Source organism: Hyaena hyaena, unplaced genomic scaffold (assembly GCF_003009895.1).
Source record: "Hyaena hyaena isolate Hyena2069 unplaced genomic scaffold, ASM300989v1 scaffold_724, whole genome shotgun sequence".
Classification (NCBI taxonomy): Eukaryota; Metazoa; Chordata; class Mammalia; order Carnivora; family Hyaenidae; genus Hyaena; species Hyaena hyaena.
Window position 1 is genome coordinate 718155 of NW_024081354.1, and position 27957 is coordinate 746111.

At 39.6% G+C, this 27957-nt stretch overlaps 1 protein-coding gene across 2 annotated transcripts; it reads left to right on the forward strand.

Moving 5' to 3' along the window:
• Positions 1-1711: 1711 nt before the first annotated feature.
• CASP8 (caspase 8) lies at positions 1712-24838 on the forward strand. Of its 2 annotated transcripts, XM_039217792.1 has the most exons (10): positions 1712-1819; positions 8949-9176; positions 10225-10562; positions 14905-15010; positions 15825-15963; positions 16072-16116; positions 16520-16584; positions 18950-19091; positions 22632-23133; positions 24300-24838. In XM_039217792.1, exons 3-10 carry the CDS (start codon positions 10258-10260, stop codon positions 24433-24435), a joined length of 1440 nt encoding a protein of 479 aa, XP_039073723.1. In that variant the 5' UTR covers positions 1712-1819; positions 8949-9176; positions 10225-10257; the 3' UTR covers positions 24436-24838. The 2 variants fall into 2 exon arrangements, with proteins under 2 accessions (XP_039073723.1, XP_039073722.1); XM_039217791.1 differs by lacking the exon at positions 8949-9176.
• The last annotated feature ends 3119 nt before the right edge of the window (positions 24839-27957 follow it).

Below are 27957 nucleotides of genomic sequence, written 5' to 3' on the forward strand. Positions count from 1 at the left end.
ATTAGCAATTATTACTATGTATTAATATTTTTTAAATTGTATTTTGCTCATTCTGTTTTTTTTTTTAAAGAGCAAGCACCCTGGGGTGTCTGGGTGGCATAGTCCGTTAAACATCCCACTTCAGCAAAGTGAGTTCAAGCCCTGCGTTGGGCTCTGTGCTGACAGCTCAGAGCCTGGAGCCTGCTTCAGATTCTGTGTCTCCCTCTCTCTCTGCCCCTCCCTTGTTCTCGCTCTCTCAAAAATGAATAAATGTTTAAAAAATTTTAATTAAAAAAATTAAAAACATAATAAAATAAAAAGCAAGCACTCTGACACTTAAAGTTCTATGTTTTGCCAGGTCCCACTTTCTGACCCCTACATGGTATTACATGATGGACAGTGTTCGTAGTCCCGGAGAAGGACTACATAAGAACATGCCCACCAATCCTTGGTCCAACTTGCAAACCTTGGCCAATATCTGATAGGTACGAAGTGGGTATCATGTTGCTTTATTTTGCATTTCTCGGGTAATTAAAACTTTTGAGCATCACCTTGTGCTCAAGGTGCTTTTAAGCATCCCTGTCAAGAAACTCCATGTTCATTTCCATTGTCCCTCTATGGGGTTTCTTCTTGATTTGCAGGAAACGTTTGTAGGTTATAGATATTGCTACTCCTATGGCAGGTTCTGGGAACAGAGACATGAAAGATATGATCCCTACCGTTGTGAAGCTCACAGCCTAGCCCAAGGACTGGTCACAAAACAGTGGAACAAATGCTTAGGAAGCATCAATAATCAGGGAATCCCTCCTAGACTATGTTTTAGCTACTAACAGGATTTTCTTCTGTTGCTATGTTCTCACTCGGACTCCATGGTCATAATCAAATGGTAGCAAAGGGCATCGATCTTACCTACCATGGCACCTTTACCTAGCCCTCTATAGGTGAGAAGGCACTTTCAGATCCCTTGTTTAATCCGCTCAGCCCTAAGGTGGGTCTTGCCCTCTGAAAGCTTATATTCTATTTGGGCATAGAAAAAAGGCAGTTTCAAGGAAGGGAAGCGTTTGATATTTTTTTCTTCTTTTAACATCAAAAAACATTTCAACTGATTCATAGCAAAAAGGCAGGGCTAATTTTGTGTTTTGTTCTATCTCTAGAGCCTAGACTATGGTGAGGACCCCAGGATTTGTCTCTTTAGTAAAGTCATCTGGGCCTTTCAGGTGAAAGGCCTTTGATTCTAGGGTTTTCTAGGCTACTAAGGGTGGGATCTGGTGACTTCGGGCCCATGAAGGTGATCTTTGGATTCTAGTGTAGATGGGAAACCAGGACAGTTAACTGTGGGAGATAGCAGACCTTCTCAGAACCATGATGAGGGCTTTCACAGTTACAAGTTCCCTCAGAAATGCTCAATCAATATTTATTGAATGAAAACATTTAAGTCTTCATTTTGAACCCAGAAAAATCTGTATATTTCTGAAATATGGAAAGAGAGGGTTCTTAGTTAACATTCAGTTCAAACTTCCTCATTTTGGAATGTGGTAATGAGGCCCCAAAGGCAAATGACCCGTCCAAAGTCACACAGCCAGAGTCAGGGAGCCAGGTTCCCCTCAGCCCCCTGTCCCTTGTTCTTATAGGACTCTTTTGAGCTCTGGGAGGAGGTGCTACTCAGGGGCGAGTCTTTGGGCTCTGTGACTCAGACAATTCAAAACAGGAAGTAGATCGGGCAGTGCCTAAGTTCTTCCTCAGTTCTTCTAAAGCTCTTTCTTTAGAAACATCAGGAAACAGGGGTGTGTGAAGAAGCTGCTGCCGCTGTGAGGGTCCCAGGATTTGCTTCTTTCATAAGGTTGGTTGGTCCTGTGGGGAGAAGGGCCTTTGATCTAGAGTTTTCTAGGCTGCAGAGGGTGGGGAAACCATAAGAAATAGCACGCAGTCCCTTTAAGAGCCACGGCGAGGGCCCTACAGACTCTAGATCTCAAGGCCTCCTGCAGCTTATGTTCGGTTTTTCTGGAATGCTCCAGGTATAACTATACAGAGAACCTCATCCTTAATCAAATTGTGACAGAAGCAGTGGTAGAGTTGGGCTCTGGAATGAGATGACACCATCTAAATCCGGGCTCTAGCATGTACAGGTTTGATTTGTAAGGTTCTGATCTGTTCTCTGCCACAGTGGATTTATTAAGAATTCCCGTTTTTGTGTTTTGGGAGTTGTATTTTTTGTCTTAAAGTGTTTTAAATATTTTAATCTTTAAAAATCTTATGATTACTTTTTTTTTTTTTTTTTTTTGGTTACATTCCTTCACTGGCTTCCAGCTCCAAGTAGGATAAAATCTAAATCTTTGCAGGGCCTGTCGTGGAAGCCCTCGAGTGAGATGTTCAAATCTGAGCCTGCTGCCTCTCTTACCAGCTTCTATCTAAACTGATTTTTCACAATAGTAACATGAAGATGATAATACCAGTTTCTTCAGAGGCTTGTAGTACAATGAGTCAAAAAATATTTTTATGTTTATATGGATATATGTTATAAACACCTGTATATCATAATATAAACATTTATATCAAATACTTTGGGGGCATAAATTTATTACTAAAAATAGTAAAGATGCTTATATATTATATAATACAAATATACTTTTATGGATTTATTATTTAACAGATATTATATAATCGAAAGTAAAAGAAAACTTCCTGGAGGCCTTGCATCCCCATTCTTTTCTTCTGCCTTATATGTATTATTCATGAAATATTCAAATTTACATGTTTTATGTCTGTAATACACATTACACATGTGTATTTACACACACACACACACACACACACACGCACACACACACGAATATAGTTGGAAGGAAACCACCAAATGTAACCAAAGAGTTATCTAAATGGTGAGTTTCTAAGTAATTTTTCTTTTCTTTATATACTTTTCTGTATTTTCTCTAAGGGGTAAGTGTGACTTTTACTATTTTATGATCAGAAAAATACAACAATAAAAGTTCTTTTAAAAATATTACTATAACAAAGTTTCTAGCCCCTGATCTTATGCGGTAAACCCAGGTCCCATAAAGCAAGGGCCATCTGCGGTCCCTGTATCTACAGATCTCGGTGCCTAGGGGTGGCTCCTTTGCCAGCAGTGTAAGATTCTGTTGCAGCTGACTGCTTTCCAGGCGCTATGACTAGAGAGATGTGTGACCCAAACAAACAAAGATGGAATATTATCCCTTAGTGTATCCTGTAAAATCTGGGCCAGAAAAGAAGCCTCACCAGTATTTTTCCAACTAACTCTCCATTTTGATGTGATGCAAAATCATTCAGAATGCGATGAGGCAGCTACAGGGGATAGGAGCCAAGGCCCAATCATCTTAACAGAAACTCATATCATTCTGGCCTTGGATTGTATTATTATTATTATTTATATCCTGTCAGAAAATGCTGTTGAATATGTAACAGAAGCCTTAAGAAGGCTTCAGTAGTTAGTACTTCTAGGAAATTATTGTAAGAAAATAATCAGATTTGTACATGGGGATAGACATTTAAGATTTTATTCTAAATGTAAGCAGAGACTGTTACGTAAATTATGGCCCAATCATATGATTAGGTACTTGAAAAAATTTTAAATCCATGCTGTAGAAGAAAAAAATGAAGATATGAAGATGTACATGAAGATGTACTTAACAATATTACCATTTGAAAAAATCCACTTATACCTCAGAAATATGGTGTGATAAAATGCAAGGGAAAAATAAATATAAAATATTTGGTAGGAAAGATAGTAAAATATTATTAGGTGATTATTTTTGGATAGTGGATTATAGGTCATTTTCTTTCTTTTTTATCTTTTCTTTATTTTCTAAAATGAATACAATAAGCATTGCTATCAAAAAAATTGTGGTGGGTAAAAAAGAGATTCTGCTTTCATTTAATTCTTTGGTTCATTTAACTGTGTAAAATGAGATTTTAACAGTGGTTAGAACTGATTTAAAAATTTTAAGGACATTGGAGCTAATGGTGCTAAACAGGGCTGGACCGAGTTTAGATCCTTCCCAACTTTTGAATGAAAATGGGTCTTTAAGTGGTAATTTTAATTTAAATATGAGTCCTTGTAGAATAAGTAATACATGCACCTAGTAAAAATCCAAACTTAAAGCCTTATTTTCTGCCAATCCCTGGGCTTCTAGTTCCTCTCCTTGGAGGCAAACCACTGAACCAGCTTCTTGTGTGTTCTGTTCAAAGATCTTTTGTGAATACACAAATCCATGCACCACTTGATAGTATGTTGTATAGACCACACATATCCACTCATGGCGAGCTTCCCATTCTTTTTAAATATCTAAGGAGATATTGATAAACAGTTATTTCTGCCCTTCTGTTCTTTCAAGCAATGTGGCCATGTATAGCTTTGTACATGTTTTTCTAAGTGCATTACGTTTAAGCTAATGTAGGAAAAACTCCTAGAAGTTAAGTTGTGAGGTCATTTTATATTTTGACCGATGTGGCCAAATCACCTACCTACCTGTTTTTATTCCTACCATCTCATGACACTGTATTACAAGTTTTGTGCCTCACCAACTTGGCAGTTGAAAACTGATCTTTTGTAATTTCAACTTTTTTTTTTTTTTGGCGAATGAAGTTGAATGTCTTCTCAAATGTTTGAAAGCCATTGGTTAAAAAAATAAAGCCAGTGTTACTTTTCTCTGAAATGTGTGCTTATGATCTTTACTTGTTTATGCATTGGATTGGATCTCTTTATCTCTCTTTCAAAAAAAATTGACCTATGGGAGCCTTATTTTAAGTAAATAAGCCCTTTTCTACTCTTTCACTTAAGTGCAAGATTTATTTAAATGTTGCAATTTAAAATTTAAAAAATTTGAAGAATGATTTAGCTATTATTTAAGGACACTTATCAACCTTTTTTTTTACTGGCTTCCAGGTTTTCTGTTGTACTTAGAAAGTTCTTTACCGTGGCATGATTATTTTGAAAAATTTTCCTGTGTTTCTTTCCTCAGTATTTTAATTCGGGGGTTTTAATCTCTGATCTATCTGCAGCTTTTTTTAATGTAAGGAGTTCAGTTATGATCCATTTCAGTTTGTTCTAGAAGTCTGCCCAATTATTCTAACACCATGTGTTGAAAAAGCCACCCAAATGTGGATAGCCCTTTCTGTAGTGTGTTTGTCTTGGCCATTTTTCATTGTTAACTTCTAATTAACACATTAATTTCTGATTTCACTGCTAAGTCCTAAAAGAGAATATGGACCGTAGTATTTCTGCTCTTTGGCACTCTCGTATTGAGATTTTCTTTGTGGACAATTTTTGTGACTATTTGGTATGTGTTTGAAAGGATGTGTATTTGCTACTGGTAGGAAATACTGTTAGAGTTTGTCATTTGTACCAGCTGGATCTTCCAGTCTTCTACTTAGTCTATTAGATTTTTTTATTTTCTGAGAAAGGCGTGTGTGGAACTTTCCTTCTCTTTTGGAGGCAAATAAGTTCTCTGGGTTCTCTTAAAGTTGTTTTTTAAAGTTTAAGTTCTAATAATTTCTTTTCTTTCAAGAACACACATGTGGTGGTGCCACTCCTCTCCCTGGTCTCCTTCCTGATTAATCTGCCCTTGGCATCCCAGAGGGCCTCATTTCGTGCTCCTCCTTCACTCACTCTCTTACAGTACCTTAAACCCAAGAACACATCCACGTGTTTGACAGTAGTTTCATTTTCACAAAGCATATCTACATACATTCGTCTTAATATATTACAGGAAAAGGGCAAATCTCCTTCCTCATTCCTTCACCCCGCAAGTCCTAGTTTTGTCCTTCATTTCCCAGAAGAAACTTTTGAATTTGGTATGTCTCTTCCCAGCACCTCCTTACCTTTTTCTTTTCTGCTTTTGCAAGTGTACCTGTAACAACCGAAAGTCTAATAGTACTGTTTTGAGGGTTTTTTTAAAGTGGATTTATGATTTTTAAATATTTTTTAATGTTTATTTATATGTTTTGAGAGAGAGGGAGAGAGAAAGAGAGAGAGCGAGAGCTGGTGTGAATGCCGGAGAGGGACAGAAAGAAAGGGGGAGAGGGAGAATCCCAATTGGGCTCCACGCTCTGAACTGTGAGATCATGACCTGAGCCGAAATCCAGAGTTGCTGGCTTAACTGACTGAGCCACCCAGATGCCCTGATGTATGATTTTTTAAAATATTGAAATTGTTTTTCCTTTCTTCTTCTTCTTCTTTTTTTTTTACTGTCATACTAACACATCTTGGATAGCTATCATTTTTATTTCAGAAGATGGAGTACATTTTCATAATTGCTGCATAATATTCTGTAGTATGACCATACATTGGTTTATTTAGCCATTTCTTTATTGATGGACATTCGAGATGTTTCCAGTTGTTCAGGGTTACACATTGTGTGGTGGTGACACTCCATGCACATATCCTGTTTAGCACATGTGTGTTTCTATGGAGTGTGACTTAAGGAATGAGCTTGCTAGTTTGTTCCCTTATATGTCCAAGTTTTGTTTGCTGCTTAAAAAAATTTTTTTTAAATGTTTTATTTTTGAGAGAGAGAGACACACACTCACAGAGCGAGTGGGGGAGGGGCAGAGAGAGGGAAACACAGAATCCAAAATAGGCTCCAGACTCCGAGCTGTCAGCACAGAGCCTGACACGGGGCTAGAACCCATGTATCCTGAGATCATGACCTGAGCTGAAGTCAGATGCCCAACCTACTGAGCCACTCACACACCCCTGCTGCATTTTAAATATATGCTGTTAGGTGCTCACCACATATTTAAGATATCTTTTCTTAATAAAATAATTTTTTGATAATTGATTGCTTTTGTGAAAGATCTAGGCTCTGGAGGCTTTGTGAATCCAGTGCAAAGTATATCTTCCCAAGAGATTTCTAGTTTCCTGAATTAAGAAAATTTGTCTAAACAAGGATGCTCTGGGTCGTCTGAGTGGCTCAGTCCATTGAGGGTCTGACTTTGGCTCAGGTCATCATCTCATGGTTTGTGTGGTCAGACCCCATGTCAGGCTCTGTGCTGACAGCTCAGAGCCTGGAGCCTGCTGAGGATTCTGTGTCTCCCTTTCTCTCTCTGCCCCTTCCCTCACTCACTCTCTGTCTCTCTAAAAAATAAACATTTAAAAAAACTTTATTTATTTATTTTTTTCTTAAATAGTTTATTGTCAAGTTGGTTTCCGTATAACACCCAGTGCTCATCCCAACAAGTGCTCTCCTCCATACTCATCACCCCCCTTCCCCTCTCCTTCACCCCCATCAGCCCTCAGTTTGTTCTCAGCATTCAAGAGTTTCTCATGGTTTGCGTCCCTCCCTCTTCGCAATTATTTTTCCCCTTCTCCTCCCCTATGGTCTTCCGTTAAGCTCCTCCTAATCCGCCTATACATGCAAACATATGGTATCTGTCCTTCTCTGCCTGACTTATTTCACTCAGCATAAAACCCTTAAGTTCCATCCACGTTGCTACCAATGGCCAGATTTCATTCTTTCTCATTGCCATGTAGTATTCCATTGTATAGATAAACCACATCTTCTTAATCCATTCATCAGTTGATAGACACTTAGGCTCTATCCATGATTTAGCTATTGTTGAAAGTGCTGCTATGAACATTGGGGTACATGTGCTCCTATGCCTCAGCATTTCTGTATCCCTTGGGTAAATTCCTAGCAGTGCTATCGCTGGGTCATTGGGGAGTTCTATTGTTAATTAAAAGAAAACCTTTATAAATAATGATGTAAGTTCTAGATTAAATGGGAGAAAAAGGTTTTGCCCCATAATTCTAATTCTAAAGTGAAATAGTCAGAGTTATGCACAGGGTATATAAAAAAGCTCCCCAATACAATACTTTTAAGAGTAAAGAAATTGAAAATTTCTTAAAATAAATTTTAATGATCCACATGCTGGAGATCAATAAACATTAAAAATATGCCAAAGAAGAATATTTAGGGGCACCTGCATGGCTCAGTTTGTTGAATTTGACCTTGGCTCATGATCTCCCGGTTTATGGGTTTGGGCCCTGGGTCCAGCTCTGTGCTGACAGCTCAGAGCTTGGAGCCTGCCTCATATTCTGTGTTTCCCACTCTTTCTCTGCCCCTCCCCTGCTTGTGCTCTCTCTATGTCAAAAAATAAATAAATAAACGTTAAAAAAAAAAAGAATATTCAATGGTTGAGCCAAATGTTCATTCTAAATATTAAGTGGGGGGACATAGATGTATACACCTGGATACACAAGCTGATTCTAATTTTTATATAAATGTATCTTTCTCTGTGTGTGTGATGTATGATAATGATAACCCTGACCATGTTACAATTTACTGTGTTTTCAATTTTCACACATACAAAAACTACTGCTTCTATAATCAGAGTGGGTAGGGGAGAGGGAAGGTGTTTTTAAAAGGAAAACCTAAAACTTTCAAAGACTTCAGGGCACTTTATAAAAATATTAAAACTTTAATGTGAAAATCAAAAATATTTCCATTTTAACAACAGATATAGAAAATACATGGGTCTTGGTTCACTAGATTATTACTTCAAGTAATAGAATTTATGTTTTCATCTAAGAATGTTAGTCAGTGCAGGAAGCTCAAGGATCTAGGAACCCATTCAATTTGCTTCTGGGAGGAAACAGCTACAAATTAGTTAAGGTCATTTGAGGTTAAGGAAAATGCCCAGGGGCAGAGTCTGTGGGATCAAGGAAATGGCAGAACTGGATGGAATTTAAAGGTTTTCTAGTTCAGGGTTCTCAAATCGCAGTCCTCCAGGACTACCTCCTAAGGTAAGGGAGCATCTGAGTAAGGCTTCAATGAGTTTGAAAAACACTACTTCCAAATGTGTTTTCCACTAGGGAAATGTGAAACCAAGGGAGTCAGAGAAGTACTTAAGGTCATGTGCCCAGTTCATGTCAGGTCCCCATGGCCAGGGTCTGTTTCCTTGTTTCAGGTTAACACTCATTTTTTTTTCATTAGTTGCTGGTCATTACTCCACATGCCTTATAAGAGTTACTTAGTCACAACACTTAGGAGGTGGGTATTCTGATCCTCATTTGACAGAAGAGGAATCTAACCCTCGGAGGACGTGAGCTGCCCAGGCCTGGGCCCAGTGATCCAGATGGGCTCTTATCGAAGTTTGTCTGACACTAAAGCCCCATAATCTGAACCACTGCACAACCCACCTCCCTGGATGCTCTTCTATAGGTGAGCTTCCTGGCTTTGACCATGATACTGCAGCCACCTTGCAGAGCTGGGTCCCAAGCTTGTTCCTTTGAAGAATCTAATACAAACCCTGCTCCCAGGGCTTTTTAAAATCACAAACATGGGCCTATCAGAGCAGGGAGGGTGTAGGAGGTGACTCAAAGGGCTCACTGGAGGAGGAATTCCAGATCCTGGGCTGCTTGTGTGAAGGTTGTCTGGGGTTTCCAGAAACACTGCCCTCTCCTTTTTTATCTGTTCAAACATATAAGTGTGTGAAAACACCATGTAATCTGATTTAGAGACTGTTTGAATTGAAAGGTTGACAAAGTTGACTGGTTCCATTTGCAGTCATGGGTTCTTGATCAGTTGTGGGTACTGGTCCTGAGGCCTTTGGGGGACAGCGCTGCATCATGTCTTCTAGCACCATTGTTTCAGTCAGACCCGATCACTTCTCTGGCCGCAGCCCTTCCAATCTGTTCTCCACACTTTTATTGTTAATCCCAGACTGGCTGACATCACACTCTTTTCTTGGCTCTCTGTCATCTCTAGGACAATCTCTGAGCCCTTGCCCCACAGTGGGACACCCTTTGTAACAGTTCTTGGCCACAGCTTCATCCTTTTTCCCACCCCTCTCCCCTTCTAGGCACTTGGTGGTTATTTTATTGAGCTCCTTGTGCCTACCTGAATTGACCAGAACATCCTTGCCTCCATCTTTTGCATAGTTACTTCTTGCAAGAATTATCCTTTCTTATCTCCTTCCCAAAGGTGCCTTCGCTCTAGGAAGCCCTCCTCCTGGGCTGCACTGGGGCTCTTTCCTCTCTATTCCTACTGTGCCCTGGTCACAACTCTCTGACCATTGGCTAATTTGTATATCTACTTTACAAAATAGTAAGCTACTTGAGAGCAGAAACTTGTGTCTGTTTTTTGTTTTTTGACCTGTGCACAGCAAAACATCTGGTGTATAGTAGAAATAACAGCTTTTGATGAAGAAATGAAGTAGTGAATGGTAGTTTTCTTCCTCGTCTGAACATAATATTGTATTTTGTCCTAGGCGACAACTACATTCTCCTGACACTTGACCAACATGAATTTCAATAAATGTCTCTATAATATTGGGGAATGGCTAGGCAGCGATGACCTGGCCTCCCTCAAATTCCTGAGCCTGGACTACATCCCACAAAAGAAGCAAGAACCCATCAAAGATGCCTTGATGTTATTCCAGAGACTCCAGGAAAAGAGAATGTTAGAGGAAAGCAACCTGTCCTTCTTGAAGGAGCTGCTTTTCCGAATTAATAGACTGGACCTGCTATTCAAATACCTGCACACCAGCAAGGAAGAGATGGAGCAGGAGCTTCAGACACCAGGCAGAGCTCAGATCTCTCCCTACAGGTGGGGAGAACTTTCACCATTCAGGCACTGGGAGCTGTGGGTGCAATGGACACATCTTTGTGGGCTGGGCTGATGACGGGGTGTCTGTGTGGTATGACTTTGGAAGTTCCTTGAAGATGTCCCACCAGGACCAGATTAAGAAATTTAGAGATCCTATATATAATTTAGGAAAAAAGTTAAACCATAAAATAAAAACACTTGTTTCCAAAGTGAAATGTTATCTATAGGTATGCCGAAATTAAAACAGACATCTTCTGAACGTTGTCTCTCTCTGTTCTGTCTCCCCTTTTGTTACCTCTGCTCTGCTTCTGTCCACATCATGTGCTTACTTTGCCTTCTACTGGATAATGCGTCATTACTTCTTATGTGAAATCTCCCTCCTGCCAGCTTGTGGATGACTATGGATATTCTCAGTGGGGTGTTAGGCTTTTATCCCACACTGAAAGTGTTGTATCACAAAGTTCTCCAATTAGGGGTGTATGCTGTCAGTCATTATGGACTGGCCAGGCTGGACCCCACAAGACTGGACTCTGTGTGCCCAGCTGCTGCCAGGAGAATGGTGGTGACTTTGGTAGTCAGTCCTGCCAAACGTCTCCAGCTAGGCCTCTCCCCACTTGTGGAACAGTGGGTACTCAGAGCTGATAACAAACCATGTTCTATTACCTCTTGGTGAGTTGGTAACAGACTTTTAAAATAGAAACATATTACCAACTTCTCTATTTCAACATCCCCTGTTATCAGATGCTCCTTAAAGTTATTTTTAGCTTTCCTTCTGAAAACTGCTACTCAAGTCTTAGCTATGGCCCATTTCACAGTCTCTTCTTTCTTGTCATTAATGATGACATGTGTGACAAGTCCTCATAGCCAGCTGTGAAAGCCATTATCTTCTACTGGCTTGGCTTATTATGAATGTCCTGGTCCTTAATCTCAGAGACCTGAGATTCTGACACATTCCTTATCACATGTTTCTCTACGTGAAGACTGAGCATTTTGAAAGAGAGATATTCTGGGTGTATTAGTTTCCTAGGGATGCTGTAACAAAGTACTGCAGACTGAGTGGCTTAGCGCAGTAGAGATATTTATACACCCATAGTTCTGGGGGTTACAAATGTAAAGTTAAGGTGTCAACAGGCTTGGTTCCTTTTGGAACTCTAGGGAGAATCTGTTTCATGTTTCTTTCTCCCCTAGCTTCTGGTGCTGGCAGGCAATCCTTGGTGTTCCTTGTCTTTTAGATGCACCACTCCAAGCTCTGTCTCCAATCTCCTTTCTGTGCCTGTTTGTCAGAATTTTCCTCTTCTCAGAAAGACACCAGTCATTGGGTTAGGGCCCACCCTAATCTAGTGTGACCTTGGTCTTAACAAGATTACAACAGCAGAGACCCTTTTTCCAACTAAAGTCACATTAACAATCCAGGGTGGACATGAATTTAGGAGGCACGTTGAGGGAGGACATTATTTAATACTGGATAACTTTGGCTTAATGGAATTGTGACACTTTTCCATGAAGGCACCAATTAGTCCTAAAAAACAACAGCCCTAGAATGAGAAAAGCTGGAGGTCTCATCTTAGGCCCACCATCTTGGTCTTTTGAAAGTTGCACTTCTCCTGCCAGACAAGCAAGGTTGAGGCATATTGTCAATGCCACACAATGAGCTGTACCTGTCTGCTGGAGGGCTAAGAGTCTCTAAAAAGGGAGGATCTATCTGTTAAACTCTTAAACATGTTCACTTGGGAACAAAAAGTCAGCACAAGTTCTACTGTTGTTAATCATTGTTGGATGTTAACCAGGAAATGAAAAGTATGCTAATGTGACCACTTTCCACTTAGAAGAAAGCATTAGACACTTTTATTTTCAAATTATAATTGCTACTTATCAAATAAGTATCTTATGAACTACCAGGTTTATTTCTAGACAGTGATGGTATAAGGAAGCTAGTAGGTTTTAGTAATGAGGAAAGTAAAAGGGAAAATACTTTGTACTAAAGTTAAAAGGGACAGCAGCTTTTGACTGGACCCAATCTCAGCCAAACTGAGAAGGCTTTGGAGAAATACTTCTAGGGTGGAATCCATGAGAGGAAGGATAAAGCAGATAATACTGAGTAACTTCTGTTCCACACTATATCTATTTTCAGAATTTTCATTTTCTAATTTGAAGTTAGCATGATTTTGTGTTAATGTTAGTTTCCTTTATACCATAATAGTAAAAGGTTTTCTAACTTATTAAATATTCCTTTGTTCATTCAATAAACATATCCCAAGAACCTATCATGGATTAAGAAATAGTAACGCTTGGGGCACCTGGATGACTCAGTTGGTTGAGCCTTCGACTCTTGATTTCAGCTCGGATCCTGATCTCACCCTTTGTGGAGTGGAGCCTGCATTGGGCTCTGCCCTGACAGCACAGAGACAGGTTGGGATTCGCTTTCTCCCGCTTTCTTTGCCCCTCCCTGGCTCTCTCTCTCTCTCTTGCTCTCTCTCTGACTCTCTTCCAAAATCTATAAACTTAAAAAAAAGAAGAAATAATAGGGGTGCCTGGGTGGTTCAATTGGTTGAGTGTCTGACTTTAGCTCAGGTCATGATCTTTTGGGACGTGAATTCAAGACCTGCGTCAGGCTCTGTGCTTACAGTTCAGAGTCTGGAGCCTGCTTCAGATTCTGTGTCTCCCTCTCTCTCTGCCTCTCCCCCACTCACACTCTGTGTCTTAAAAATCAATAAATGTTAAAAAAAAAAAAGTAAAAAGAAAAAAGAAATAACGATGCTTATTGTGTATTGAACACTTAGTGTGTTGCCAAAGATTGGTTTAAGCGCTTCAGATAACTATATTCATGTTATTCTCACTATGTCCAGTGGTATATAGAATTATCTACAAGTTTATAGATGAGGGGAAAAAAGTGACATGTTTAAAGTCACACAGCTCTGAGGTTGTGGAACCAAGGGTCCAACACCAGTAGTCTGGGACCTCTGCACTTAAATACTGTACCTCATGACCCACTGGGCTTATGTAAACAAAAAGGGCATGGACTCTGCTCTCAGGGGACTCAGAGAGCTTCATAAACAATTATGACATCTTGTGTAAGCCTTCTGCTGTGGCAAAGGCACAGTGAGGTGAATGCAGCCCTGAAGACACTCAAGTGGTCCTTAGGCAGGTAGTGGGTGAGTGGTTAGTTGTCTGCAGATGGACAAGGGAATGGGGGTGTGGGGAGCACAGCATAAAGGGGTGAGGGGCAGGGCAGCCAGGTGGGTTTGGAGAGGAGATGAGGGTGAGTGGTAAGTGGGAAGCCTGAGAAGCTGAAGAGGTAGGCTGGGCTTCACAAAGGTCTGTATTCCAGAACCATGTGTTTGCCCTTCCTATGGCAGAGCACTGACAAGCTTTAATAAAGGAAGTGATGATCCAGTTTTCATTTTGAAAAGCATAATTTCCTAAGTAAAAACTTTTTCCTACCGCAACAAGCTCTTGATTTTATAGTGAGGGTCGAAGGCAAAACACACTTCACTTAGCTGAAATGAATGGAATGACAAAGTTAGTGGAACTTTAAATTATGTTGAGGGGAGAATAGTTGGGCAAGAGTCAGTAGCCTTCTGTGTCATCACAGCAGCCTCTTTCCAAGACCTCCACTCACAAATTATTTCATTAGGTATCTTTGTTTTAAGGGTAGGTGACTAGAATCAAGTCTCCACTGTGACTCCTTTCATCAAATGAGAAATTATGTATGAAACCATTTCTTTTTTTTTTTTTTTTCATTTTTTTTATTTCTGAGAGAGAGAGAGACAGCATGAACAGGGGAGGGTCAGAGAGAGAGGGAGATACAGAATCTGAAACAGGCTCCAGGCTCTGAGCTAGCTGTCAGCAGAGAGCCTGACACAGGGCTCGAACNTGAGAGAGAGAGAGACAGCATGAACAGGGGAGGGTCAGAGAGAGAGGGAGATACAGAATCTGAAACAGGCTCCAGGCTCTGAGCTAGCTGTCAGCACAGAGCCCGACGTGGGGCTCGAACCCATAAACCATGAGATCATGACCTGAGCTGAAGTCAGACGCTCAACAGACTGAGCCACCCAGGTGCCCCAAACCATTTCTTTTCTTTAATGTTTATTTATTTATTTTGAGAGAGAGAGAGAGTGACAGAGAGAGCCCATGTACAAGCAGGGAAGGGGCAAAGCGAAAAGGAGAGAGAGAATCCCAAGCAGGCTCCGTGCTGTCAGTACAGAGCTCCATGTGGGGCTTGAACTCACGAACCATTGAGATCATGACCTGAGCCAAAATCAAGAACCGAATGCTTAACTGACTGATCCACCCAAATGCCCCTAAGAAACCATTTCTAAAGTGTCTCCATTTCCCACCACAGGGTCATGCTTTTTCAAATTTCAGAAGATATAAGCAAATTGGAATTGAGGTCGTTTAAGTTTCTTTTGAGCCAGGACATCTCCAAATGTAAAGTGGATGATGATATGGTAAGAACTGGTGTTTCACCAAGATTTGGTCCTGAGGGAGAGTCAGCCAGTGAGGATTTCTGAAACTGGAGAGAGGACTAGTCTAATAAAAACAACTTGGACTCTCACTTTTCAAACAGAGAAGAAGAGAAAAGTTTTCAGGCAGCAGTGTTGTAGATAGGATTCCTTTGTCTACTGGGAAAGGCTGCTCACATTAATTATCAGGAGCATGGCAGAGTCAGGAGCTACAGAGGAAGATTGGTTGTGGAGGTATACCCTGGTGTGGGACCCTACAGAGCCAGGAGAGGCAGTGGTGAGCTGGAGACACCTTCCGACTTCTGTAGTCTCTGAAACTACCTGGGATCTGGAACTCCGTGTGTGTGTGTGTGTGTGTGTGTGTGTGTGTGTGTGTGTGAACATGGGACTGGAAGTGAATCAGGTACCAAAGTCAGTGTTGGGAGAGAGGCAGTCCCCAGGGCTGTCACCATGGGGACCAGGCTACTGTGTCTCAGCCATGTACCTCAGGCTGTTTCACAGAATTCACACAAAGGTGTCCACAGGTGGTTTCAGCACAGGGCTTGGGGCCTGGGGCCTGGGTAACATCTGATGTCACTTCTCTGTCTTCTCATTTCTGTCTTACTGAGGCAGAAAACACAGAATTGCATCTCTAGTGCTATTTTGGTTTTATAAGACCAGGATGTCCTCTTGGGAGGGTCAGCTTGGGAAGCTAGGGTGGGCCCTCTATTTGGAGATAATGGAATTAAAAAAAGAAAATCTAATCTAAAAGCCAGTATGTCTCAATCCAGTCTTCCAAATTTATTTCTTTTCCTTTTAGAACTTGCTTGATATTTTCATAGAGATGGAAAAGAGGGTCATCCTAGGGGAAAGAAATTTGGACACTCTGAAAAGAATCTGTGACCAAATCAACAAAAGCCTGCTGAAGAAAATCACCGATTATGAAGAATTGAGCAGAGGTAGAAATAACTTGACAGCTGTGAATTAGCCAAATGTATTCTTAAAATGACAGATCTCTCTATGTTAGGATTGTTTTTAATCAATATGTGTTTCTTTTTTTAATTCAGAGGGAAGACCGAGCCTTCAAAGAAGTCAAGATGAATTTTCAAATGGTAATATTGGGAATATGTTTTTAAGATTTACTCAGTTAATTTACTATCTCATACCCCCATTGCCTCCTCTCCACAGCCTTCTACCACATCTACATCTTAATGTTCTAGCTTTCCTAATATGAAGAAGTAGGCATAAGGCCTACTTGTTGTCACTTCTACACATCGAAAAATATAAAAAAGTTGTCAGGAGACATTGACCTTGCAGCTCCAGGTTGGCAAGTTTGAAGTAGATGAAGAGTTAGTCAGTAAAAAGATTTTTACTTATTCTGTGGACTGCAAGGTCCAAGACTGTTCAAGGCAGTCTGTGAATTTTCATTTTAAAGGGGACCTTATGATGTCCTGCGTGCTGTGTTTCTTTACTAAAGTATCATCTCTGCCATATCTAATTCTCCATTGCTTGTAGGGGTGGAGTCCCTGGAAATGATGGCATTGTTGGACTCTCCACAAGAACAGGACAGTGAGTCACAGGTATGGAGAAATTCCAGTTCCTTTTTTCCCTTTGCATTGAAGATTCTAGTTCTTATATTCCTTAGCTTTTAAGCTTCTAGATAAACTAGTAAGGGGGCAGACACTTATGGGAAATTTTGAGAACTATAGAAAATTTTTACAAAAGGACAAATTTTAAAATGTGATTCTTTAAGTTTTAACATTAAAAAGTGTTAAAAGTCTATTTTATTATTATTTTTAAATATATAATAATCAATTTTATTTTTTTCTTTCATAGTTTATTGTCATCTTGGTTTCCATGTAACATCCATTGCTCATCCCAACAAGTGCTCTCCTCCATGCCCATCACCCTTCTTTCCCTATCCCCTCCCCCCGCCCCGCCATCAGCCCTCAGTTTGTTCTCAGTATTCAAGAGTCTCTCATGGTTTGCCTCCCTCCCTCTCTCCAACTATTTTTTCCCCTTCTTCTCCCCCATGGTCCTCTGTTAAGCTTCTCCTATTCCACTTATAAGTGAAAACATATGGTATCTGTCTTTCTCTGCCTGACATTTCACTCAGCATTATAATACCTTCGAGTTCATCCACATTGCTACCAATGGCCAGATTTCATTCTTTTTCATTGCCATGTAGTATTCCATTGTATAGATAAACCACGTCTTTTTCATTTGTCAATGACAATGACATTGATAATTTGCCAATTGTCAATGACAAATCATTCATTTGTCAGTTGATGGACATTTAGGTTCTTTCCATGATTTGGCTATTGTTGAAAGTGCTGCTATGAACACTGGGGAATATGTGCCCCTATGCATCAGCACTTCTGTATCCCTTGGGTAAATTCCTAGCAGTGCTATTGCTGGGTCATAGGGGAGTTCTATTGTTAATTTTTTGACGAACCTCCACCACTGTTTTCCAGAGGGGCTGCACCAGTTTACATTCCCACCAACAGTGTAGGAGGGTTAAAAATTTATTTTAAAAGCAAAGACAAAAGCATTGGAATAGTTGGTGGGCAGAGCAAGTGAGAAGCCTCCTATGCAATTCTTTCGGCAGCTGCCTCAGCCTAAGTGGGAGAAAGCTTCAAGGGGAAAAGTCTAGCAAGACTGGGAAAAGCAAAGCCTTTTCTTTTAGCTTGACATTTCAAAAACTGTTTCTCATTTGTGAGTTAGGTGTAAGCTGCAAATGCTCAAGATCTTGCTGGCTCTATATTCCTGTCTCAATGAGCGAATGCACGAATTGCCTTTTTAGACATAATTGCTTTGATTTATTAACCTTCAAATATTCACCAACTACATTCTGATTCATTAGCCTATTCGCTGCTCTCTGTGGTGAGAAGCAAAGGAAACCCTAAAGGTTGTCAGTCTAGTGGGAGACTAGAAAGTAAGCTGAGAGAGACCAGTTGTAAGTGGGCTCCTGAGCAAATTACCAAATCTTCCTAAGTCTGAAAATCAAAAATTAACCAAAGTCATATGTCACTTTGCAAATAGCAAAACACTCTACAAGTGTCATCCCTACTGAATTATACTTCCCTACTGAACTGCTAAACCTGCTGAGTGCAAGAGAAATTTGGTAACTTGTACAAAGTCTTAAGGTTATTAAGTTGTAGAGCCAGGAACTTGAGCCCTTAGTGTGGAGCCCTTTTCTCTACCTCAAGGAGCTGCGTAGATTTCCCAATGCATGCTGAATATTAGGACTGAAACAGCACTGGGAAAGTCAGGATACAAGGCCATCTCTGACTGATGCCTTCAGGTATAAGTCTGGATCCTGTAACCTGTGGTGTAGCCAAGACCCACCTGACTAGTACAGGTCTCTCTTCCAGTTGCTGTGGTCCTGAGAGCCAAATTAAGTCATCGGCTTTCAAAATCCTGGGACTGCACTATGTCAAGTGTGAAGGCCAGTCCCTCAGCTGTTAGCCCAGAAACATAGATGAGTTGAATAACTAGCCAAGGGAATCACAAGGTGACAGACAGACAACCCAAAAAACAGCATTAAGACGTTCATTCATTCAGCAACTTCTGGTTGAGCTTTCACAAATTAATAAATTCTAGTCCCTGGTGCAGATGTTAGCCACCTTGAGCTTAAACTAAAACAAATAATGAAAATATGTTATGATGACAACAATATTAATATATGTGCAAAGTTCTCAGGAGGCCCAAGTACTGGGACCCTGGTTTTAACACTAACTGTGGGACAAAAGCCTGTGTTCAGAGAACAGGTAGAAACTAGTTCACCAGAGAAACAATGTCAAGTTGGGGTAGGGCCATTGAAAGTGCACTTGAGTCCCAGTTTGGCTAAGAGGTTGGGCTGACTTCTTACTAGGGAGTTGTTTGTTCACATCTCAAGTGTTTGACCCACAGAGTCAACTCCTGGGTTGAATTTCTGTTTTCCAGACATCGGACAAAGTTTACCGAATGAAAAGCAAACCTCGAGGATATTGTTTGATCTTTAACAATTATGATTTTAGCAGAGCACGGAAGGATGTGCCCAAACTTCAGAACATTAAGGATAGGAACGGAACAGAATTTGACGCAGGTACATTAGAACCCTGAAAAGAAGTGAAATGTTTCTAATACTTATGTTTTTATCAAAAGGGAAGAACAAAAATTGTACCAACAGGGCCATGTGTTTCAGGAAAAAAATGGACATAATTCTATTTCCTTGTGGAAGTGAAGAACATTTTTATGTATTGGCTAGTTTTCTGTATTTGTTTTTTAATTTTAATTTTATTTTTTAAGTGTTTATTTATTTATTTATTTATTTATTTTTTAATTTTTTTTACAAATAGTTTATCGTCAAATTAGTTTCTACATAACACTCAGTGCTCATCCCCACAAGTGCCCTCCTCCATGCCCATCCCCCCCTCCCCCCCACATCCATCAGTCCTCAGTTTTTGTCAGCATTCAAGAGTCTCTCATGGTTTGCCTCTCTCCCTTTCCCCCACCATTTCCGCCCTTCTTCTCCCCCTTGTTAAGTGTTTATTTATTTTTGAGAGAGAAAGAGCACGAGCAGGGAAGGTGCAGAGAGAGAGGGGAGGACAGAGGATCTGAGGCAGGCTCTATGCTGACAGCAGAGAGTCTGATGTGGGGCTTGAACTCATAAACTGGGAGATCATGACCTGAACCAAAGATGGATGCTCAACTGACTAAGACATGCAGGTGACCTTGCTTTTTTTAAAAATTAATATTTAATCAAGGTAACATATATAAGGTAAAATATTTAGTCTTACTAAAAGGCTAATAATAAAAAGCAACAACAATAAGCTTTGCTTTTAGTTCAACTAAAATGAATCTGCTTCTGTAGAATGTATTATTAAGTGTAAACATTGCTTTGGGATCAAGACAACATATAGAAGTTGCATTTAGAGGGGCACCTGGGCGGTTCATTTGGTCAAGCATCCTACTCTCGATTTCGGCTCATGTCATGATCTCACAGTTTTGTGGGTTCAAGCCCCGCATCAGGTTGTGCATGACAGTGCAGAGCCTGCTTAGGATTCTCTTTCTCTCTCCCTTTCTCTCTCTGCTCCTCCCCTACTCATGCTGTCTCTGTCTCTATCAAAATAAATAAACTTAAAAGAATTTTTAGGGGCACCTGGGCGGCTCAGTCAGTTAAGTGTCCGACTTTGGCTCAGGTCATGATCTCACGGTTTGTGAGTTTGAGCTCCATGTTGACCTCTGTCCTGACAGCTCAGAACCTGGAACCTACTTCAGATCTGTGTCTCCCCCTCTCTCTGATCCTCCCCTGCTCATGCTCTGTCTCTCTCTCTCTCAAAAATAAATAAATTAAAAAAAATTAAAAATATTTTTAGAAGTTGCATTTATAAAAGTTGAGCTATTAGTGCAGATGAAATTGTCAGTCTTTAATAGAAATGGCATTTTCAAATATTAAACTAGCCAGAAATTCTTTTGCTTAGCCTATTTAGGTTAAGATTGAGAACTTATAAGTTAAATGAAAAAATAATTTGCAGCATGTGAACATAGAAATGGCTACTACTAAAAGTGATAATAGAAGTAATCCAACCCAACCACTGTACTTTTGAAAATGGTGTTTATGAGTCGTAACATCAGGTAATGATACATTAACTGAATAAAGTTTGGAAGACTAATGTAGGTTGATTTTAATCATCAAGATTCTGTTAATGGTCTCTGTTAGCAGTTCTTTATTCAAGAAAACCTATTCTAAGATTTCAAAAGCCACAGAGCTGAAGTCCATTGACTATATCACTCATCATCGTATATCTTGATATTGAGGAAAAGATGTCAAGGCTTTGATTTTCGTTCATTTTCTGTTAAAACATTTTTATTAAGATAATATTTGATTCGATTTCTGGGTTTTTGGTCAAAGGGTAGGTATAAAGTGACAGATCTCTAGGATGAAAAAGTATAGAGATCTAATGTATGACATAATGACTATAGTTAATAAAACTGTATTGAATACTAGAAATGTGTTAAGAGAGTGTATTTCAGGTAAACTCATCACACATACACACACACACGGTAATTAAGTATGGGAGGAGATATGTTATTAGCTTGACTGTAGTAATAACTTCATGCTGTACACCTTAAATATATATAATTTTTAGTTTTAAAACAGGAATCAGGCAGCCTGAAAATGTTGAAAGAATTTTACTAGATATTAAAGTACTGCAGGGGAAAATAACGTTATGCATACAGAAAACAAAGCAATGGAAAAATAATGCAATTACTAATTCCAGGAAAGAAAAAATTTAGTAAGAAAGGAAGCATAATTAAAGTACATTTTCAGAGTGCTATTGATTCAACTAAAAGTTGTAAATAACTAAATAAGAGTTCAAATGCTCATCTTATGGGGTGCCTGGCCGGTTCAGTTGGTTGCGCATCTCGACTCTTGATTTTGGCTTGGGTCATGATCTCATGGTTCGTGAGTTTGAGCACTGACAGTGCAGACCTGCTTGGGATTCTTCTCTCTCTTCCTCTTTCTCTGCTCCTCCTCTGCATCTGCATGCACTCTCTCTCTTTCAAAATAAATAAATCAACTTAAAAAAATGCTCATCCTCCATAATAAGAACTCAGTACATATCTAAATTTTATAAATAAATAAATAAATAGCAAAGTGCCCAAATTCATTACAAAATGGAGGCCAATACCAAAATAAAGTAGTTAAAAGTTGAAAGTGGTTGCTTCCATGGGACATGACTGGGTAATAGGAAGAGGTAGAAAAGGGATAGCTTTTTTGTAATAACCCTTTTAGTTGTACTTGACTTTTGAAACGTTCGTATCTTGCATTTTGATAAACAAGTTTGAGAGCGCTCAAGATAAAATAAATATGGATCTTTTATTATAAAAAGTGTTTTGGGGCGCATCTGTGGGGCTCGGTTGAGCATCTGACTCTTGATTTTGGTTCGAGTTATGATCTCAAAGTCATGGGACTGAGCTTTACCATGGAGTCTGCTTAAATTCTCCCTCTCTCTCTCTCTCTCTCAAAAAAAATATAAACATTTAAAAAAATAAAATAAAGTTAAAAATTTTTTTTTACTTTTATTTATTTTGAGAGATAGAGTGTGAGGGGAGGAGGGGCAGAGAGAGAAAGAGACACAGAATCTGAAGCAGGCTCCAGGTTCTGAGCAAACGTTCAGCACAGAGCCTGATGCGGGGCTCAAACCCATGAACTGTGAGATCATGACCGTAGCCAAAGTCAGACACTTAACCGACTAAGCCACCCAGGCACCCCAAAAGGAATTTAAAACTTTAAATAATGTTTTTGCTTTTTGTTCTGATAAGTAATACAATTATTATTTAGATTGGTTTGGTAGTAAGCCTATATGATAGCTTACCCAGTCTTATAGACTAGTTGAGAAAAGACAAAATGTCAACAATAGCACTCTCCCCTTTCTCATTTGCCTTGGGATTAGAAATGTTTTTAGCTAAGAGCAATAAATATTAGAAAACTATGGAAATCAGCCAGGTAATATAAATGGCCTGTGATATAACTGTTCTTCAGTTCAAATTCTTTATCTGATCAGTGTTCTCTCTAGCTCTGGGCTGTGGTCTGGGAATTACTGTGGTGTAATATGATTTTTCTTATTTCACTTTTCAGAGGCTTTGAGTAAGACCTTTAGTGAGCTTCATTTTGAGATTGTGAATTTCAAAGACTCTACAGCAAAGACAATCTGTGAGGTTCTGAAAACCTACCAAAGAATGGACCATAATAACAAGGATTGCTTCATCTGCTGCATCCTCTCCCATGGAGACAAGGGCATCATTTATGGCTCTGATGGGCAGGAAGCCCCCATTTATGAGCTGACTTCTTACTTCACTGGTTCAAAGTGCCCTTCCCTTGCAGGGAAGCCCAAAATCTTTTTTATTCAGGCTTGTCAAGGGGATAACTTCCAGAGAGGTATAGCTGTTGAGACTGACTCTAAACAGAAGGAAGCCTACTTAGAAATAGACTCATCACTTCATAAGAGCTATATTCCAGATGAAGCTGACTTTCTGCTGGGGATGGCCACTGTGAACAACTGTGTTTCCTACCGAAACCCCATGGAGGGGACCTGGTATATCCAGTCACTTTGCCAGAGCCTAAGAGAAAGATGTCCTAGGTAAGTTTTGCCTGCTCTGCCCTTAATTCATTTTTAAGTTTCTAGCTATGGATTACATAGCTGTACTTCCAGGTCAATTACAAAGTGTGAGAGGAGGAAAATGTTAATATCTTTAGTTCATAGATGGAAAAAAACCTGAGATACTTACTGCAGAGTTTCCTTTATTTAGCACTTGAAATGATAGGGTATCATAGAGCAGGGAATGAAGGTAAAGTCAGCCCAGCTCTGGTTTTAGGCAGGAATATGACTGAGCCAACTCAACTGATTTTGGAAGTCTTCCAGGAAGGCACAATAACTCATTTCAATTTTTAACATCCTCCATCTCTGTCAAAGTTGTACAATAGCTAACCAATCTTAAACCCTCTCAGTGTGTTGTGGGAGATAAGTACCAACAAGTAGAAACCCTTTATATTTCAGAATCCCACTAATACGTGGGATATATATCCTACTAATTTGTTCTAATTTGAAGTCTCAAAATGTGGGAAAATATCTTTCCCTCATTTATTATACCCTAAATGATGGTTTTGTAGTCGCAGTTCACACAAATGCACACATAACAGGTGAATAGCAAGCAATCTTCTAGTTCTATACCTCATCATGCTCTAAGTGTATGAAGAGTGGGAATTTCTCATGGTAGACAAAGGAGTGAATGATAACATCAACACCATGTTTTTCTTTTGTAACCTTGACAACGAATGAGCAGGTTGCCTTCTTAGCTAACCTGAGAAGTGAGGCTGGTAAGAAAGGGGTGGAGCAACTGCAGGAGGCATTGAGTTTTCATTTGCCCCAAAGTGATCACAGATGATCACAGAAGCAATGTCAATTTGAGGCAGAGAATGTTTGGGGGCACTGAGGCAATTATGGGGGCAAGTGACACAGTACGTAGAAGAGTAAGGTACAAACAGGGGAGGAGGGAAAGAACCCAAATCTGATGGTGACACTGAGGTTTCTGATGGTCAGTAGGGATCTTGAGTAAACCAAAGATAAGTTATTAAGCTCTGAAGCAACTCCTTTATTGGGAAGCTTTAATAAAAATTAGTTTAGCAACTTAATGATTTCCAATGCCTCATGTTTTGAGGGAAGGAACTGTCACTGAGAACAGCAGATGAAAGGGTCTGCCAGTGTTGTTTTCTCACAGATGGTCACAGTGTTGTTATGTTTTTCAGGGGTGAAGATATCCTCACCATCCTTACCGAGGTGAACTTTGAAGTGAGCAATAAGGATGACAAGAAAAACATGGGGAAACAAATGCCCCAACCTACTTTCACACTGAGGAAAAAACTCTTCTTCCCTATTAATTGATGCTGTTTAGTTGCATAACACTATGCTTAATTTATTTTTTAGTTATAGGCTTTTTTTCTTTCTTTTGGATGGCAGGAGAGGAGAATGAGAGTCAGGACAACCTAATTTCTATGCAAATTCAAGCCTAAATTTTTGACTTCGCAGTAATAGCTAGAGATTGGTATACATAGGCATGGTTTTAATTTTATTTTGGATTTAATGAAAAAGTTTCTAAAAAACTTACAGTAGACAAAAAATATAGTAAATTTAAATGAAATGTATGTAACATCATAAAGTTCAAAAGGAGTGGCAGAATGTTCTTTGTACATCTCTCATCTGCTTTCAACCTAGAATCATTTTTTATTTTTTAAATTTTTTTAAACTTATTTCTGAGATAGAGAGACAGCATGAGCAGGGGAGGGTCAGAGAGAGAGGAAGATACAGAATCTGAAGGAGGCTCCAGGCTCTGAGCTAGCTGTCAGCCCAGAGCCCCCCATAGGGCTTGAACTAATGAACTGTGAGATCATGACCTGAGTCAAAGTTGGGTGCTTAGCTGACTGAGCCACCCAGGTGCCCCACATTCTAGAATCATTTGATTCCCTTCAAATTGTTAAGTATTAGAAAAAAGGATGTCATTCCGAAGCTTTAACCTGGGGACACAGTTAATGATGGTGCAGAGATTTCATAAGACCTAAGAAGGGTGGAAGTGGGGAAAGCAATTTCCCACTTGAGGATTCATAATAAGTGAATGTTGTTCAAGTATTGGGAGATGATGTCATGAAAACCATAATTCTCCTCCTTTCTGTGAAAGGGCTAATTCCTCATTCTTGATTCCTATGAGAATTTGTTAGACTTACATTCCTGCTAACTGGATGTGATTCTATGGGGCAGAATGTGAGGTACAATTGTAAAAGGTGTTGTTAAAAAGGGGACAGTAGGCCCCAAATGGAGTCACTTGTGCTAAACTCCAAGTCAGAAAGTTAATACTTAATTCCTAACCAAAATTCAATTTTCCAGGAATGTAATCTTTAACCAGTCAACATGGAATCACCTGGTCAGCACTGGTGAAATAACCCTGCTGATAAGCTCTTTCCATTCCTCTTAGGAGAGTAACCTAATCCAGTTTGATCTTTAAATTTACTCAGTTGAATTTCTGTTGTTTAACAGTATGCAGGGGGATGCCAGTGACCTCCTCTCAAAGATCACTGAGGGAGATTTTGTGATCCGACCTAGCTAAAAACAAACAAACAAGTAAAAAACCACCTCATGTGTAATGCTTCTGCATCCAACCTGAGCTCTTCTGGCATGTGTGATGGGCAATCTTAGAAACATGTGAGCCTCCTCACCTGAGCTATGAAGAAACCCTGATTTCAGTGGCAGAAGACATCATGACTCTGTCTAGATTTAGATTATACAAAACCCAGGAATGATTTTCCTTGTTCTTATTATTTATAAGTGCAATTAATGCCACTTTTGAAAGGACTGATGTTAATGACATTTTAGCTTCATTTTTTGTACTTCCAGTCCCTCCCTTTCCAAGCCATCCTCTACACTAATTTATAAGTTTTTAAAAATGTAAATTTTAATATGTAATTTCTTATGTTAAAAGCTTTTTTGTAACCAATTGATAAATGATTTCCTTTTATCCTAGCAATATTGTATGCCTTTCATGCATTTGCATTTGCTCTTTCTTTATATGTTTAGTTCATTCTAAATCTTTATGAACTTTTTAAAAAGTTGTTTCTTTAAAGAATGTTTTTTGAATATTTCTTTTCAATGTTTTTGACATTATAAAATAGAATTTTAACTTACTCTTGGTTGAAGATTGTTTTGTTTGTTCATTTTGTTTTTGTTTTTGCTATTGACATCTAACAGGTGGAAAATGTTTGGATCACAGATATGTTTTACTTTAGCCCCCCAGTGTTGGCTCACACAGTTGTATTTTTAAAAAATTTGTTGCCTATCTTTTCATGTGTCTGTTGGCCACCTGGATGTCTTCTTTGGAAACGTGTTTATGTATGCCTTCTGCCCATTTCTTCACTGGATTCTTTGTTTTTCAGGTGTTGAGTTTGTTAAGTTCTTTACAGATTTTGGGTCTGAGTGGCTAAAATTAACAACTCAGGAAACAACAGATGTTGGCGAGGATGTAGATAAATGGAAACCTTCTTGATTTGTTGCAAACTGGTACAGCTGTTCTGGAAAACAGTATGGAGATTCCTCAAAAAACTAAAAATAGATACCCTATGACCAGCAATAGCACTACTAGGAATTTATCCAAAAGATACAGGAGTGCTGATGCATAGGGGCACATGTACCCCAATGTTTACAGCAGTGCTTTCAACAATAGCCAAGTTATGGAAAGAGCCCATATGTCCATTAGTGATAAAAGGATAAAGAAGATGTGGTGTATACATATAATGGCCATACTACTTGGCAATGGGAAAGAATGAAATCCTGCCATTTGCAGCAATGTGGATGGAACTGGAAAGTATTATGCTGAGTGAAATGTCAGTCAGAGAAAGACAGATATTATATGTTTTCACTCATATGTGGAGCTTGAGAAACTTAACAGAAGACCATGGTGGAAGAGAAGGGGAAAAATAGTGACAAACAGAGTGGGAGGGAAGCAAACCATAAGAGTTTCTTAAATACAGAGAACAAACTGAGGGTTGATGGGGGGGGTTGGTGGGGAGGAGAAAATGGGTGATGGGCATTGAGGAGGGCACTTATTGGGATGAGCACTGGGTATTGTATGTAACTGATGAATCATGGGAATTTACCCCAAAACAAAGAGCACACTGTATACATTGTATTTTAGCTAACTTTGCAATATATTATATTAAAAAATTAAAAATTTGTTGCCCATATTTAAAAATTGGGACATGTCACCTAAAAACCACAATGTTTTTTTTTTTTTACTTTTTTTTCTTTCCTTAATAGTTTATTGTTAAATTGGTTTACATATAACACCCAGTGCTCATCCCAACAAGTGTCCTCCTCCATGTCCATCATCCCCATTTCCCTCTCCCCACCCCCATCAGCCCTCAGTTTGTTCTCAGTATTCAAGAGTCCCTCATGGTTGGCCTCCCTCCCTCTCCCCAACTATTTTTCCTCCCTCCCCTCCCCCATGGTCCTCTGTTAAGATTCTCCTGTTCCACTTATAAGTGAAAGCATATGGTATTTGTCCTTCTCTGCCTGACTTATTTCGCTCAGCTTAACCCCCTCGAGTTCCATCCACGTTGGTACAAATGGCCAGGTTTCATTCTTTCTCATTGCCACAATGCTTTCTTTTTTATTTTATTTTTTTTTGAATAGTTTATTGTCAAGTTGGTTTCCATAGAACACCCAGTACTCATCCCCACAAGTGCCCTCCTCCATGCCCATCTCCCCCCTCCCCCCCACACCCATCAGTCCTCAGTTTGTTCTCAGTATTCAAGAGTCTTTCATGGTTTGCCTCTCTCCCTCTCCCCCACCATTTCTCCCCTTCTTCTCCCCCTTGGTCCTTCGTTAAGTTCCTCCTAATCCTCCTATACGTGCAAACAT

Bases quoted from the DNA above. Each gene is read 5' to 3' on its own strand.
- CASP8 (XM_039217792.1), top strand. From the start codon at position 10,258: ATGAATTTCAATAAATGTCTCTATAATATTGGGGAATGGCTAGGCAGC. The intron at 15,964-16,071 runs GTAGAAATAACT...TTTTTAATTCAG, and splicing joins TTATGAAGAATTGAGCAGAG to AGGGAAGACCGAGCCTTCAA. The intron at 19,092-22,631 runs GTACATTAGAAC...TTCACTTTTCAG, and splicing joins CGGAACAGAATTTGACGCAG to AGGCTTTGAGTAAGACCTTT.